We start from the raw sequence: 13,072 nt of genomic DNA, 5'->3' as shown, positions 1-13,072 counted from the left end.
TTTCATTTATTCAATCAGCTTAATTTGCAAATTATGCCTTTAGAAGGTTGTTGCTGAACCACGTTAAGATGCCGGGATTCTTGGCCTCTGGAGAATTCAATCCGGGGCCAGTGACGAGGCTTGATCACTCAGAGCTTTTGTATAATAAAGGTTTATTAAACTACAAAAGAGATAGAGAAAGCTTCTGACATAGACATCAGAAGGGGGCAGAAAGAGTGCCCCTCTGCTAGTCTTTAGCTGGATGTTATATAGCTACTAGCAGTTTGCTAATTAGAGAAAGGGAATGTCTCAAACTCAGAGAATGGCACCAGGGCCCTCACCCACAACATGTATTTTGAGATAACACTGGCACCAGGTGAGTCATCTCAGGCCATAAAACCACTGACATGAATCTTGAAGAAAGGCAGATTTTCAAGCAAATATACAGTTTCATTAACATAGACCAGGAGAACAATGTATAACATACTGGTTTGTCAAGTTGGTTCTGAGCCTTTAGGTTGAACCTAGGGTAAATACATAGTATATTAACATAGCTTAAGACAAATATTTCCATAAGAAAAATGCACTGGTTAGCTCAAGCAAAATGCATTTCAGAAAAGCTAAGTTCAGGTGGAACCTGGTGTCATGATGGCAACACATAATTTTAAGATAAACCTCTTTTTAAATTCATATAGAGACGGGGAAATAATCTTAGCACTTGTTTCCTCCTGCCACTTGAGAGAGAAAAAGTGTCTGATACTTGCAGCCTATTTCCTGTTTGGAAGCCCCTGGCCTCCCTGCCTGTTACCTTCTCGTCTTAAAATGATTGACAACGGAGGCTTGATAACTTAGATTTTCATTTATGAGTTCCTTCTAAAGTAAATGTTTTAGTATTTGGGTTATACCATGATAATACCTCTATTAAAAATGGCATAAAACTAAAAAGGTCCTGTCCTCCAGCTGGAAGATGAGATGGGTAAATGCTTGAGTTTTCACATGGGGATCACAGCGAACACATGAGTCAGAAGGCAAGACTTGGAAACATAACTGCAGGCAGGTATTCACACTAGGTTATCAAATGGATGCCGGGGTCAAATCTCCAATTCCTAAAAGTCAACAGAGAGTCCTTAAGAACACGACAGGGACTTCCCCGGTGGCTAAGACTCTGTGCTCCCAATGAAGGGAGCCTGGGTTCGATTCCTGGTTGGGCAACTAGATCCTTCATACTGCAACTAAGACCTGGTACAGTGAAAAAAAAAATAGAAGGAAAGGGCCTATAAACACACACACACACACACACACACACACACACACACACACACTATGACAAAATAATCTTACTTTTCCTTGGCGGTTAGCGTTTTGTTTTTTTTTTGGATGAGTCTGGAGTCTTGGAAACTTGAATACACTTATGTTCTCCTACAAATGGACCTTGAGAGCTTGTTTGGAGGTCCTAGCAGGGGAGTGCAGGTACTCATATATCCTTGATCAAAGAACGGTCCTCCTCAATTGGGGAAGGTTGTCCTCTTCAGCTGAATATGCAGCTCGCCTAGCCAATCAACCAGTCAAATCAACCCCGGCAGTCAATGGGGTGACAGATGACACGGCCAGATCACCCTCACAGGTGTTTTTTAATAAAAATATTTTTATTAATAGGGCTTCCCTAGTGGCTCAGTGGTAGAGAATCCACCTACCAATGCAGGAGACGCAGGTTCACTCCCTGGGTCAGGAAGATCCCCTAAAGGAGGAAATGGCAACCCATTGCAGTGTTCCTGCCTGGAGAATCTCCATGGACAGAGGAGCCTGGCGACCTACAGTCAGACAGGGTTGCACAGACTTGGATACAACTTAGCAACTAAACAGCAATGCTACCATTTTCTACAGAAAGAGAGCAGAAAGTCTAATCTTCCCTCAAACAGGGTTGATAGAAATTTGCTTTATATTGTCGGTAACCAGGAAGAGTTTCTTCCCAACTTCAAATCACATTTCATTATTGGAAAGTCATATACATTTACAGTTTTAGGACTGTTGTCAAATAACAATTTATTTTTTCTTAAACCAAAAAACTCTTAAAACATGGTCCAGCACATTCAGCAGCAAAGATCTACCAGTGGCACACACATTAAGGAAACACACAGTAGGTTGGCAGTCGTTGGGCTGATTAGAATCTATACACCTGGAAAGGTGGTTGTGCGTAGCGGAGCTCTGAAGGGTCGAAATGCAAAGTGATGTATAAGACACAAGTCTGAAAACTTCAAAGAGGTTTTAAGATAGACTTAATTTCTCGTGGTTTTCCCAAAGCCAGTCATGATATTTATTTAACTTATGGTCTTCAGGGTGTACCTGGAAGAAATACAGCACAGGAGACAGGTGCCTTATGTAAGTTTGTCAGAAATGCATTTATTAAATTGGCTTTTTAAAGATACAGTGGTGGTGGTGGTGGGGGTGTATTTTCCCTGGTGGCACAGTGGATAAGAATCTACCTACCAATGAAGGGGACACAGGTTTGATCCCTGGTCTGGGAAGATCCCACATGCAGAGCAACTAAACCCACGCACCACAACTACTGATGTCCAGGCACCCTAGAGCCTGTGCTATGTAACAAGAGAAGGCACCGCAACAAGAGAGGTCGGTGGAACGAGAAGCCCATATACCCCAATGAAGACTAGCACCCATTCACCGCAACCAGAGAAAGACCACACAAGGCAGTGAAGACCCAGTGCAGCCAAAAATAAGTAAAATAAATTAAAATTATTTAAAAAAATAAAAAAAGGTGGGAGAACAGTACCTTATGATAATATACCTGACAAATTATAATAATCTGTAACCTAACGGGATTCACGAATGTTTAGAATTGCACCTTACATCAAAGGAACCCTTCACAGTTTACAAGATACTTTCCAGTTTGGAACTGATCTTCCCCAGGACTCAGTGTGTGAGGTGGTGATAACGTGAGTCAAATATCAATAGGCTATTTTTCCAGAAGAAGGTTATAGACCCTGAGAGTTTTAAACAACCTGCTCAGGTCATAATACCTGGTGAGGCAGGGTTGGGTTTCGCTAGACTGAGCAGCTAAATGCTTCAGGGCAAGTCACAGACTGAGGGGGCAGTGTGCCAGGCTCTGAGGCAGTGCCTACCAGTGGCCAGGATGCCTCCCGGATGCCTGCAGGCTGGGCATGCTCGACAGAATGGGCAGCTGACGAAGGAACCATTGACCATACAAACTGAGACCACCTAATCCCACACCTGCCTGCTCTCCAGGGGTGGGCTTGTGAAGGCGAGTACGGCTACGACATGAGGAAAACCACATCGGGCCTAGAGATGGTATGTGAATGGGAACGACAGGGACAGGCCCAGCAGAGGCACACCGATGGGGTCACTCAGAGGCCAGGGAGTCTTCATCAACTCGGGAAAACCTCTAGACCCTCTCCTGCCATCAATAAACCCCAAGCCTCCACTACCCCTCCAGCTTGCAGTGAAATTGGTTGTGATCGTAATAGCAAGTTAGGTCCAAGAAATCGTCTGAACCACCACGGTGAACTTACTTTGCCCCAGAGACAGAATGTGCTGGAGCTGGGCCTTACCTGCTTCCACTCATTGATGCAAAAAATTCGGTACGAGTCATTGCCGTATTTGCCAATCCCGTGAAGCTCGATCGGGTACCTCCACTGTTTTGTCAGATATTCATCTGAGAATACAACACCCCACACATCAGGTCAGCCTCTAGAAAACTCCTTTCCCTAAAAAGGAGAAAGGGACGGGAAAGCATGTCTCCTAATAGCCTCAGTGGTGACTGCTTCCTTCTGAATTCCTGCAGCACAAGTCCTGTTGGCTCCGCTCGTGTTATCACGAACTCATCTTATTGTCTTGAGCTGGGCTAAGTGGACAGAGGTAACATCCCAGAGGTCAGCTGGGCTTTCTGCTTCACTGCCTTCTTCCCCTAATCCTGCTCACACAGCCTGACCCAGTGCTGGGCAAAGATTTATCTCCTGGGTCAGTGAGATACCGTGGTTTGGGGCAAGCGAACGATTTTCAAATGCTTTCGGAGCTTGGGCTGAAAGATCTCTGTTAATGTCGCAATTGAGGACACTGAAATTTAAGGTGCGGCTCTCTCTTAAATAGGCACATTTTTATGTTTTCTCTTTTGGGTGTACGGGTAAAGTTACCAGAGAACTTGATAATGGTTTTCGCTCGAAGATCGTAGAGACCAAGAGGTTTAAGAAGTTCTGAAACATCTCTCCAGTCTGCGGTCCTTGCAGCCTCAGCAGAAGGGTACTTCTCCAGAAACTGCCAGAGCACAGGGATGGCCATTTTGCCTGGGAAGTGAAAATAAGGATGCGATTACATGCCTCCGGATGGGTTGATTTCAGGTGCAGGTACTTCCTTATCTACAAATCTCAAATGAAACTGAAGTGAAAAGTGTTTCTTGCATCTCCACTGAGCCATCTGGGAAACCAACGTCTTCTAATCGGTGGTTTAACAAGAAAGAAAGAATGAAAACAAGAAACAAAAAACTCTCTATATGAAGCTTGCCCTGGTGGCTCAGATGGTAAAGAATCTGCCTGCAATGTGGGAGACCTGGGTTCGACCCCTGGGTCGGGAAGATCCCCTGGAGAAGCGAATGACAACCCACTCCAATATTCTTGCCTGGAGAATCCCATGGGCAGAGGAGCCTGGCAGGCTACTGTTTATGGGGTTGCAAAGAGCCAGACACGACTGAGCGATCTAGCGTGCACAAGAAGACATTACCTAAATAAACAGCAACCATTTTCAGGGTCGAAACCTAACATCATTAACCTATATGGTTAGTTGTCCAGATTACGCTGAAATCTGGCCTTGCATGATGTCAGTGTTTAAATAATCAGATCATCAGATAACTGGTGTAAAAGCGTACAGAACACAAAGATGCCAATGACATTAAAGAAAGCATCCAGTGAAAAAGAACTGCATTTCTACATGACAGAGACACGAGGAATGTCAAGTAACTGATTTTCACTGATGACCAAAAATAATTTGGAAGCAGAAAATAAATGACAATTTGCTCCTTAATGCAAAAAATGGCTGGTAATAGAGACACAGATATAGTACTGGAAAGCAATTATCCATTAATTAAAAATAAATGTTTAATTATTTAAAAAAAAAAGCTGCTAGAGGTTATCTAGTCTAACTTTCTCATAGGTGAAAAATTTGAAGATTAAAAGAAGGCCTCACCTGAGGTCAAAGCGTCGGACACGACTGAGCGACTGAACCGAGGTCAAAATCAAACCTGAGGCCAGGCCTCCTAAACAATTCTCCTCAACACAGAGTCTCTACCAAGACAAAGATGAAAAGAATCCCCAACCTGAGGTCCGATTGAGAAATATAGTTGCAATGAGGAGCTTCCACGGATCATGAAAAAGAGTTTCCTGGACGAGATTAAAAGGTGACCGCGGAGGTGTCCACTTCTTAAAGGCCTTGCGTCGTGGGGGGCTAAGAGCTAAACAGACACACTGAATCAGAGCTGAACACCTGACGCAGATTTAAAGTCTGGCTTTCTGATGGGAAAAGGCATACCTTCTTTGTTGTATTTGCTGGAAAAATACAGGCTTGTTTTCCTTTTTTCTATTTGTGTTCGTGGGACGGTGTCTTCTGAAAAGCAAGTGTGAACATTGTTTATAGAATCCATGGTTCTGTCTATAGAAATATTCAGGACTGTAAATAACAGTCCACTACTACTAAAAAGTGTTTAGAATGCCCCAGGCGCTACTCTTAGCTTCACAAAAATTAACCAATTTAATCCTACTAATGACCTAGGAGCTAGGCAGGTACTATTTTATCTCTACTTTGAAGATAGGGAAATTGAGGAACAGAGAAGCTAGGTAACTTGCCCAAAGTCACACAGCTAGTAAGTGTCAGAGCTGCAATTCTTTTTTTTCTTTCTTATTAGCTATACTTCTTTGTTCTATTTAATTAGTGGTTAGAGCTAAAATTCTAATCCAGGCAACCTGGCTCCTGAGTCCGTGCCTTTAACCACTCTACTAGTTCTCTTTGATTTATGTTCAGAGTTCACTATTTTCAGAAACTGGAAATAATATTGAATATTTTAAATTATGACATTTGTACAATGTGGTCATTAAAATATTTTAAGACTGGATCATGAATTTTTCCCCATGTCATTAATTTTTAAGTGAAAAAAGCAATACTCAACACATGATCCCAATTTAAAAAAAAAAGAAAAAATATGATACTGATTAGAAGGAAATAAACCAAAATGATACAATGGTTGTTGTTAACTTTTCTTGTAATTTTCTGTATTTTTCAAATATTCTGCAGTGAATACTTTTATCAGAAAAACAGCAAAAAAGGATACAGGTAAAACAAAACCTGCAGAAAAACCCAAAGATTTGGACCTTACAACACCGGAGGCCACATCTACTGGGATGTTCAATTTAACAAAGACTCTTTAACCACCATTATTAGGCCTCTCAAGTTTCTAAAATCATCACATTTAATACTCGCTAGAGCCATACCCTCTAAATTTGCATGTCAGTTAATAATACCTTGTGTTTGTCTAGCATGAAGCCATCTTTCTCACTTCCCATTTTACAACACTCATGATGGGAAAAACAGGACTAGTGAGGGTTACCGCTTGTTATTTCACAGATGAAGACGCTTAAGGCTTAGAAATGAAGCAACTATCCGAACAACGGCGAGACTGACCATAGATTGGGATACGTATCCATGTCTCTAGGTAATCAGTCTGGGGTTTTTTGCTATTCTAGTTTGAATACGCAAAGCCCAGTGGAAAGTGAAAAGAATTACAACAGAAACTGCTCTTATTACCTACTTGCTAATTTCTTCTGCGGATTCCTGTAAGTATATGCTGTCTAAGCCTTCTTATTAATAGTAGACTAAGTTCAGTTCACTTGGCAGTTTATAACTAAGACAATGGGCAAGTCTTTACTACTCCATCAGACACCTATTATTACCTATAGTAACCGTATCATCTCATGTTAAGAATAGACTTTATGCATGCGATGAATAGAATACTTCTATTTTAGTCACTAAAGGATGTTTTCAGTATTTTATTTGCTCATTGTACTAGCAATAAATCTACATAAACTTCAAGACTTTAGGAAGCTCAAGGTCTTTAAAGGACAGATCTGAAGAATTTTTTTGCAGTTCCTAGGTGCATGTGGTCATCTTCCATTTAAGGCAGAGAAACTCCAGGCACAGCAAAGACATAATAAAACCATGAGGGGGACCAAGAGAGGGAACCAAGTCTAACCACCTGCTCTACGGGTCTGTCCACACTGTCTCCCCATAGGACTTCAAATAAAATTACTATTCTTCTTTAAAGGAGTTATTCATTATATCATAATGGCATAATGAATAACTAACAGAGGCTGCTCAAAGGTCTCCTTTTCATCTCCTATTCACTGAAGTATCATAAAGGCAAAACTGCTAAGCCCTGAACTCTGTATTAAGAGCGTATTACAAATAATAGATGAACTATGTGATTAGTTTTGAATTATTTAGAGCTCTAAAGCAGTTTAGAGTATCATTCCAACAGAAAATAAAAATGATTGTGATACATGCAAAATTAAACTGGAAGTCACATATCAGTAATAAGTAACAAGGGTGCAAAGAGAAGATACTGGCTAATCTCAAACAGTTTACATATAAAAGGAGTCTTCCTCAAACCTCACAAGGGCAGCCTTTTCTTCCGCTCTAAAGTTATAAGATTACTGGACAAAAGGGAAGAAGGGAGAGCACTGCTGATAAGAGTCCCAGGTGTTGTACCGGGAGCCACGGTAGCAACTGTCTGTGGCACAATTATCCTCTGCTGGGGGCATCAGAGTGGCAGCCCGCCGATTCCTTCTCTGCCATGCCAAAGGGCTTAAACATCAGTTAGACAAAGCACTAGGACCAACTGGTAGGATGTATCTGATAACAGGGCTCAAGAACTTCATTCTGTTCCCACATCCTAACTGGCTACAGGGAGGAAGTGCAAACTCATCGCGCCTTTAACAGCACTTAAGTGCACTGAATACCTTGAGATACTTTCGCAGACGTAGGGTTTTTCTCTGTTTGTGAGCTGTCGTCTGTTTCAGAGCCACCTTCTGAAATGTCCATATGCAAATACTCCTTCCTCTCTGCAGCTTCTACTTTGGTTCTTGTTTCCTCAGATTCTAAAAAGGTGTCCTCACACTGATTGTTGGGTTCTGCTTCTTTGGCCGAACATAATTTGCTTACGATGCCAGAAGGGATCTGTTCAACATCTGGTCCCAAACATGACGATTTTTTTTTACCAAGCCTCTCCTCTTCAGTGGTCACACCGAGGGCCTGGTCGTGGGCTCTGGCATCAGAGATGCAGCAAGTTCCCTCAAGGTGACTTTCCTGTGCAACAGGTTCACTCTGAGATGCTCTATCACTTTGGACAGGATCGGGAAGACCCTTGCGGCGCCCTATTTTTGTTTTCTTAGTTTGAATCTCTTTCAAAACAGTCACCTTTCTTTTGGACTTTCTAACCTTTCTGGAGGCAATATCATGAACACCCTCATCTTCTTTCAAGTTAGGTAGTTCTCCGCTAACCTGCAATTCCAAACAAGCACTTGGCAGGGGAAACACATCTTTTTTCCACCTGCTCCGTGTCCTGAGGTTCCGGTTTGAACTGTTACTTTGGTGTTGCAGTTGGAATGTCAGAGCTGCTGTGTTTCGGCCTTTACATCCTGACTTGATGCTCCCTTCGGGACGTACACTGAAATCAAAGTCTTCTGGCTTAAGAGAAGTCTCTCCACTTTGGTGAAGATAATTAACAAGTGAAACTCTGGATCTGAACTTCTGTCCCTGTGGGCTAGAAAATGATATTAAAGGACACTTACTGCTAGTAAATAAAAGTGACTTTTAAAAAGAACTGTGTCACGTTTCAGATGTTGTATTAATAACCTCCAAATTTTGCCATGGACATTGCTATTTAAAATAAAAAACTGCTAAAATGGTGCTTTTAAATAGCTTCCTTTTTGATAATATAACACAATTTTACAAATATAACTCAACCAGTCTTCCCAGTAGCCATTCGCAGTCAGAGAAAATGTTAAGTATTTGTCCCCAGCTCACCTGATATAACTAAGCAGTGACAATGAAGGAACAGAATCCATGACGGTTTTATGGTAAAGACAGAAAAAAGTCAAAATTTCTGCTATGCTTTCCTACCATCTGTCTGGACAAAATTATTTGGCTGTACTGTCTTTACGACCCTGCATGCTCACCTGATGAAATATACGTCGTATTTGCCTGCTGTTTTCCCAGATACCCTTTGCTTCACAACTCTTTCCCATCCACAGGGTACAGACTTTTGGCACTCTGTCATTGCGTTCCTGCCAGACTGAGCAGAAGCAATAGGCTCTTGTAGCGGGAGATTACATTCACTGCTGCTTTTCATCACCATTTGCTTTCCATCCTCTCCCACTGTTTCTGACCCCAGAGCAACATCTTCCTCCCTGAAAAAAACCGAAGTCCAAGTGATTAGCTCATTTAAAATTAATTTGATTCTGCTTATTCAGTTTCAGCCAGTGACAGAGAAGGAACTACAAGGACTATGGGAGAGGTTAGAGTCAGTATGGATCAGTCATGCTATGAGAGTATCTTCCTATTTTTCAACACCTTCCTGTCCTCCAACAGGGGTTAAAAAGGGCTTGAAATCTCTGCACAATGAAAAACTCAAGCAATTTGCTAGAAAAATTTTTTTTTTGTTAATCATTGAATAGCATCGTTATAGAGGTTTCTGGTGACACCAGGCATAAAATGAAACATATGAACAAAGAGCCAAGTTTTTAAGCTGGGGATACACAGAAAAGGCTTAAAGGAGTTAGTGAGATACCCTCTTTCACCCTCCCCCCCAAATAAGTGAGGTAAAAATTGTAATATATGTGCATTTTGGGGGTGGTGGGAAAGTATCTATTACTTTCATCAGAAGTTGTAGCCCTCAAAAAGGTAAAGAACTTCTGATATAGAATTTTCAAATTCTCATTCATTCTTGATCTGATAACCTTGTGAAGGTAGGTAGGATAAGGATTCCTCTCATTTTATTGATAAAACTGAGTGACAGGAAGATTGTTACTTGCAGAAATGATTCCAGAAGCCACGTATACTTAAATCTTGGTCTAATACTTCTGTCCCTGTACTACTGTTGAAAAACTTCACTAGAGGGTATCCTAATCACTCAGTCATACATTTTCAAAGTTGGATGAGTGTCTAGAGAGTCTGTCTAACCAACTTCCTTTCTACAAACAGGGAAACTAAGCATGAATCAGTGATTAACTAGAATTAGAATCAAGGTCTTCTGATGCAATTAGGGGTTAAATAATTTGTGGGATTCGGGGTGGATCTTGACAAATTTTACCCTTCACAGCTTTGGTGATAAGGCAACTGAATTCTGGTGAAAACAGCACAAACTTTAAAATCAACCGAATGTAGTCAAATCCCAGCTCTTTCATTTACTATCTGTGTGATCCAAGAGCAACTTACTCAACCTCTCAAAGTCTGTTTATCCACCTGTAAAAAGGAGGTGATACCTGTTTTAAGGTAATTCTGAAGATTACATTTTTTTTTGAAGGGGGGAGTACGTAAGTCATCTTAGCCCCATCCCGCGCATACACAAGGACTCAATGACAGCAGCTTCCTGTGTTACTTTCTCACAGTACCCATTTCTCGGGCGCTGCTGGCTGCTTAACACGACGTCTCCTCCAAGGGCTTTCTCAGATCCTCCAAGATGACTGATGATCCTCCAGTCAGATGACTGACTCCCAGGCAGTCATCTCCTTGCACCAGAAAACCTCCCAGCAACCTCGTCCAGCCTCTGCTTGCAGGAATTAACCCTGGCGGCCTCCAAGGCTCCATCCACCCTAGCTGAGAAAGGCCCACCCACCTTCTACTCCCCGCCCCCCAACCCCCCCAACCCCCCCAACCAACACTCGTTATACAGGTTGGTGAAGCTGAGGCCCGAAAGGGGACAATGACTTGCCGGAGGTCACACAGCCGGTCTGGGACTAGGCGCTCACGGTCGACGACCGAGGGGGCAGCTCCGCAGTCCCCCAGGCTCGCACTCTCCATCCCAGACGTGCCCCTCAAGTGGGCTCCGGCGGCAGCAACAGGCCGAGAGGGGGCGTCGCTCTGGGTGTGCAGCGGAGTAAGGGGTTAAATTTTCTTCAGTTTGGAGCGCTAGGCTGGAATCAACAGATGAGTGCAGTGAAAGTCTGTCCGATTCCTCAGCAGCTTTCCGGCCGCCCCCTCGACCGCAGCCATTTCCGCGGCTCAGCCAATCAAATCCTTCGTCAAGGAAGACGCACCGTTCCGACCAATCGCGGGCGCCGCTAGGTTCCCATTCCACCGTTCCAGCCCTTTAAGACATGCGCACTCGAAACGCTGTCGCGCGCGCAGCTCATTGCCCATGTGCGTTGCCAGGGGTAACGCAGGTAGACAAAGTGGCTGGCTGAGTGAGGCCTGTTGCTGAGGCGGGGAGGAGGGGCCCGAGGCTTCAGGGAAGCCGCGATGAGGGCCGTGTTGACGTGGAGAGATAAAGTCGAACAGTGGTGAGGAGCGGGGCTGTCCGGGAGGAGCGGGAGGCCGAGGGCCAGCAGGGATGGCGGGCGCCTTGGCGTGTATCCCGGTGGTTGCCAACGGCAACGGGCCTGCGGCCTGGGCTGAGGGCACTGAGTCCCGGGTCTAGGCGACTCCAAGGTCGCCCTCCCACCCCTTTGCAGATGGAGAAACTGAGGCCTGGAGTGGGAGCGAGGGGATGTACCACATATGAGGTAGCGGTCTTTGGAGGCGGCTTCACACGTCCTCACAATCTGATCTTGTTGCCTTACTCAAAAATCCATCCTGGGCTCCTCGGTGTTTTCCGAACTTGCAACTTTTTGCCACATCCACGTGTTGCCTATAGTCTTGTTTGTTTTTTCTCAAAATTGTCTGACTTATTTTTCTTTAAATATGATTTTATATTCTACAGGGAACCCTTATTACTCCGTATATGAAAACCGGTAGCAATCGCTGTAAATGTAAGGTAACTGTAGGATTTAAGGCAGGGAGAAACAAAAGGAGGTTAACAAGTTGTACCTAGATACAGTTGCTAGGGAACCTTTGAGCCTCAAGGGTACTGTCTTTAAAGCTGGAGATTTAGCAAGTGTGATCGGAGAGGTGCTTGAGATGAATAGCATCAAACCAAGACTGTCCTGTGTCTTGCGAGAAGGTTTGAAAGAGTCTCAAGAGAGAATGACTGTCTCACGTTATGATTCAATATTGTTTAATGTTCTGTCACATTTTTATCACCTAAATTCATTATTTTATCACCTAAACCATCATTGAGTGGTTCTATGACGACCTATAAGACCTTGTAGAACTAATACCCAAAACAGATATCCTTACAGGGGGCTGGAATGCAAAAGTAGGAAGTCAAGAGATACCTGGAGTAACAGGCAAATTTGGCCTTGGAGTATAAAACGAAGCAGGCCAAAGGATAACAGAGTTTTGCCAAGAGAATGCACTAGTTATAACAAACTCCCTCTTCCAACAACACAAGAGAAGACTCTACACATGGACATCAGCAGATGGTCAATACCAAAATCAGATTGATTATATTCTTTGTGACCAAAGATGTAGAAGCTCTATATAGTCAGCAAAAACAAGACCGGAAGCTGACTGTGACTCAGATCATGAACTCCGTATTGCCATATTAAGACTGAAATTGAGGAAAGTAGGGAAAAACCACTAGACCCTTCAGGTATGACCTAAGTCAAATCCCTTTCTGTTATACAGTGGAGGTGACAAAGAGATTCACGGGATTAGATCTGATAGAGTGGCTGAAGAACAATGGATGAAGGTTCATGACATTGTACAGGAGGCAGTGATCAAGACCATCCCCAAGAAAAAGAAATGCAAAAAGGCAGAATGGTTGTCTGAGGAGGCCTTACAAATAGCTGAGAAAAGAAGAGAAGCTAAAGGCAAAGGAGAAAAGGAAAGATATACCCATTTGAATGCAGTGTTCCAAAAAATAGCACAGAGAGATAAGAAAACCTTCCTCAGTGATCAATGCAAAGAAATAGAGGAAAAC

General features: G+C 43.1%; 2 protein-coding genes across 6 annotated transcripts in view; one reads left to right on the top strand and one right to left on the bottom strand.

Annotated features, from left to right (window-relative positions):
- On the bottom strand, positions 2,006-11,268 carry MBD4 (methyl-CpG binding domain 4, DNA glycosylase). Of its 2 annotated transcripts, XM_018038415.1 has the most exons (8): positions 10,985-11,268; positions 9,231-9,461; positions 8,013-8,815; positions 5,533-5,607; positions 5,321-5,455; positions 4,146-4,295; positions 3,564-3,667; positions 2,006-2,322 (listed from the first exon to the last, which is right to left on the bottom strand). In XM_018038415.1, the coding sequence occupies exons 1-8, from the start codon at positions 11,071-11,073 to the stop codon at positions 2,245-2,247; spliced, it is 1,665 nt and encodes a 554-aa protein (XP_017893904.1). In that variant the 5' UTR covers positions 11,074-11,268; the 3' UTR covers positions 2,006-2,244. The 2 variants fall into 2 exon arrangements, with proteins under 2 accessions (XP_017893904.1, XP_017893905.1); XM_018038416.1 differs by lacking the exon at positions 2,006-2,322 and having other exon boundaries at positions 3,606-3,719.
- The window catches only part of IFT122 (intraflagellar transport 122), a 65,865-nt gene continuing 64,183 nt past the window's right edge, over positions 11,391-13,072 (top strand). The window contains exon 1 of one of the 4 annotated variants that reach the window (XR_001917001.1): positions 11,391-11,552. Coding sequence is in view for 2 of the 4 variants with exons in the window: in XM_018038209.1 (XP_017893698.1) it covers positions 11,512-11,552 (41 nt within the window). In the remaining 2 variants the exon portion in view is untranslated. The remainder of the gene's footprint in view (positions 11,553-13,072) is intronic. The other 3 variants (XR_001917002.1, XM_018038209.1, XM_018038208.1) reach the window with 3 other exon arrangements.

The sequence above is a fragment of the Capra hircus genome, chromosome 22, assembly GCF_001704415.2.
Source record: "Capra hircus breed San Clemente chromosome 22, ASM170441v1, whole genome shotgun sequence".
NCBI lineage: Eukaryota > Metazoa > Chordata > Mammalia > Artiodactyla > Bovidae > Capra > Capra hircus.
The sequence above is the reverse complement of the archived record's forward strand: the minus strand, read 5'-3'. Positions and strand labels throughout refer to the sequence as shown.

Bases quoted from the DNA above. Each gene is read 5' to 3' on its own strand.
- MBD4 (XM_018038415.1), bottom strand. From the start codon at position 11,073: ATGGAGAGTGCGAGCCTGGGGGACTGCGGAGCTGCCCCCTCGGTCGTC. The intron at 9,462-10,984 runs GCAAGTCATTGT...GGTTTTTTTCAG, and splicing joins GACCGGCTGTGTGACCTCCG to GGAGGAAGATGTTGCTCTGG. The intron at 4,296-5,320 runs GTTGGGGATTCT...TTCACTTCCCAG, and splicing joins ATTTCTCAATCGGACCTCAG to GCAAAATGGCCATCCCTGTG.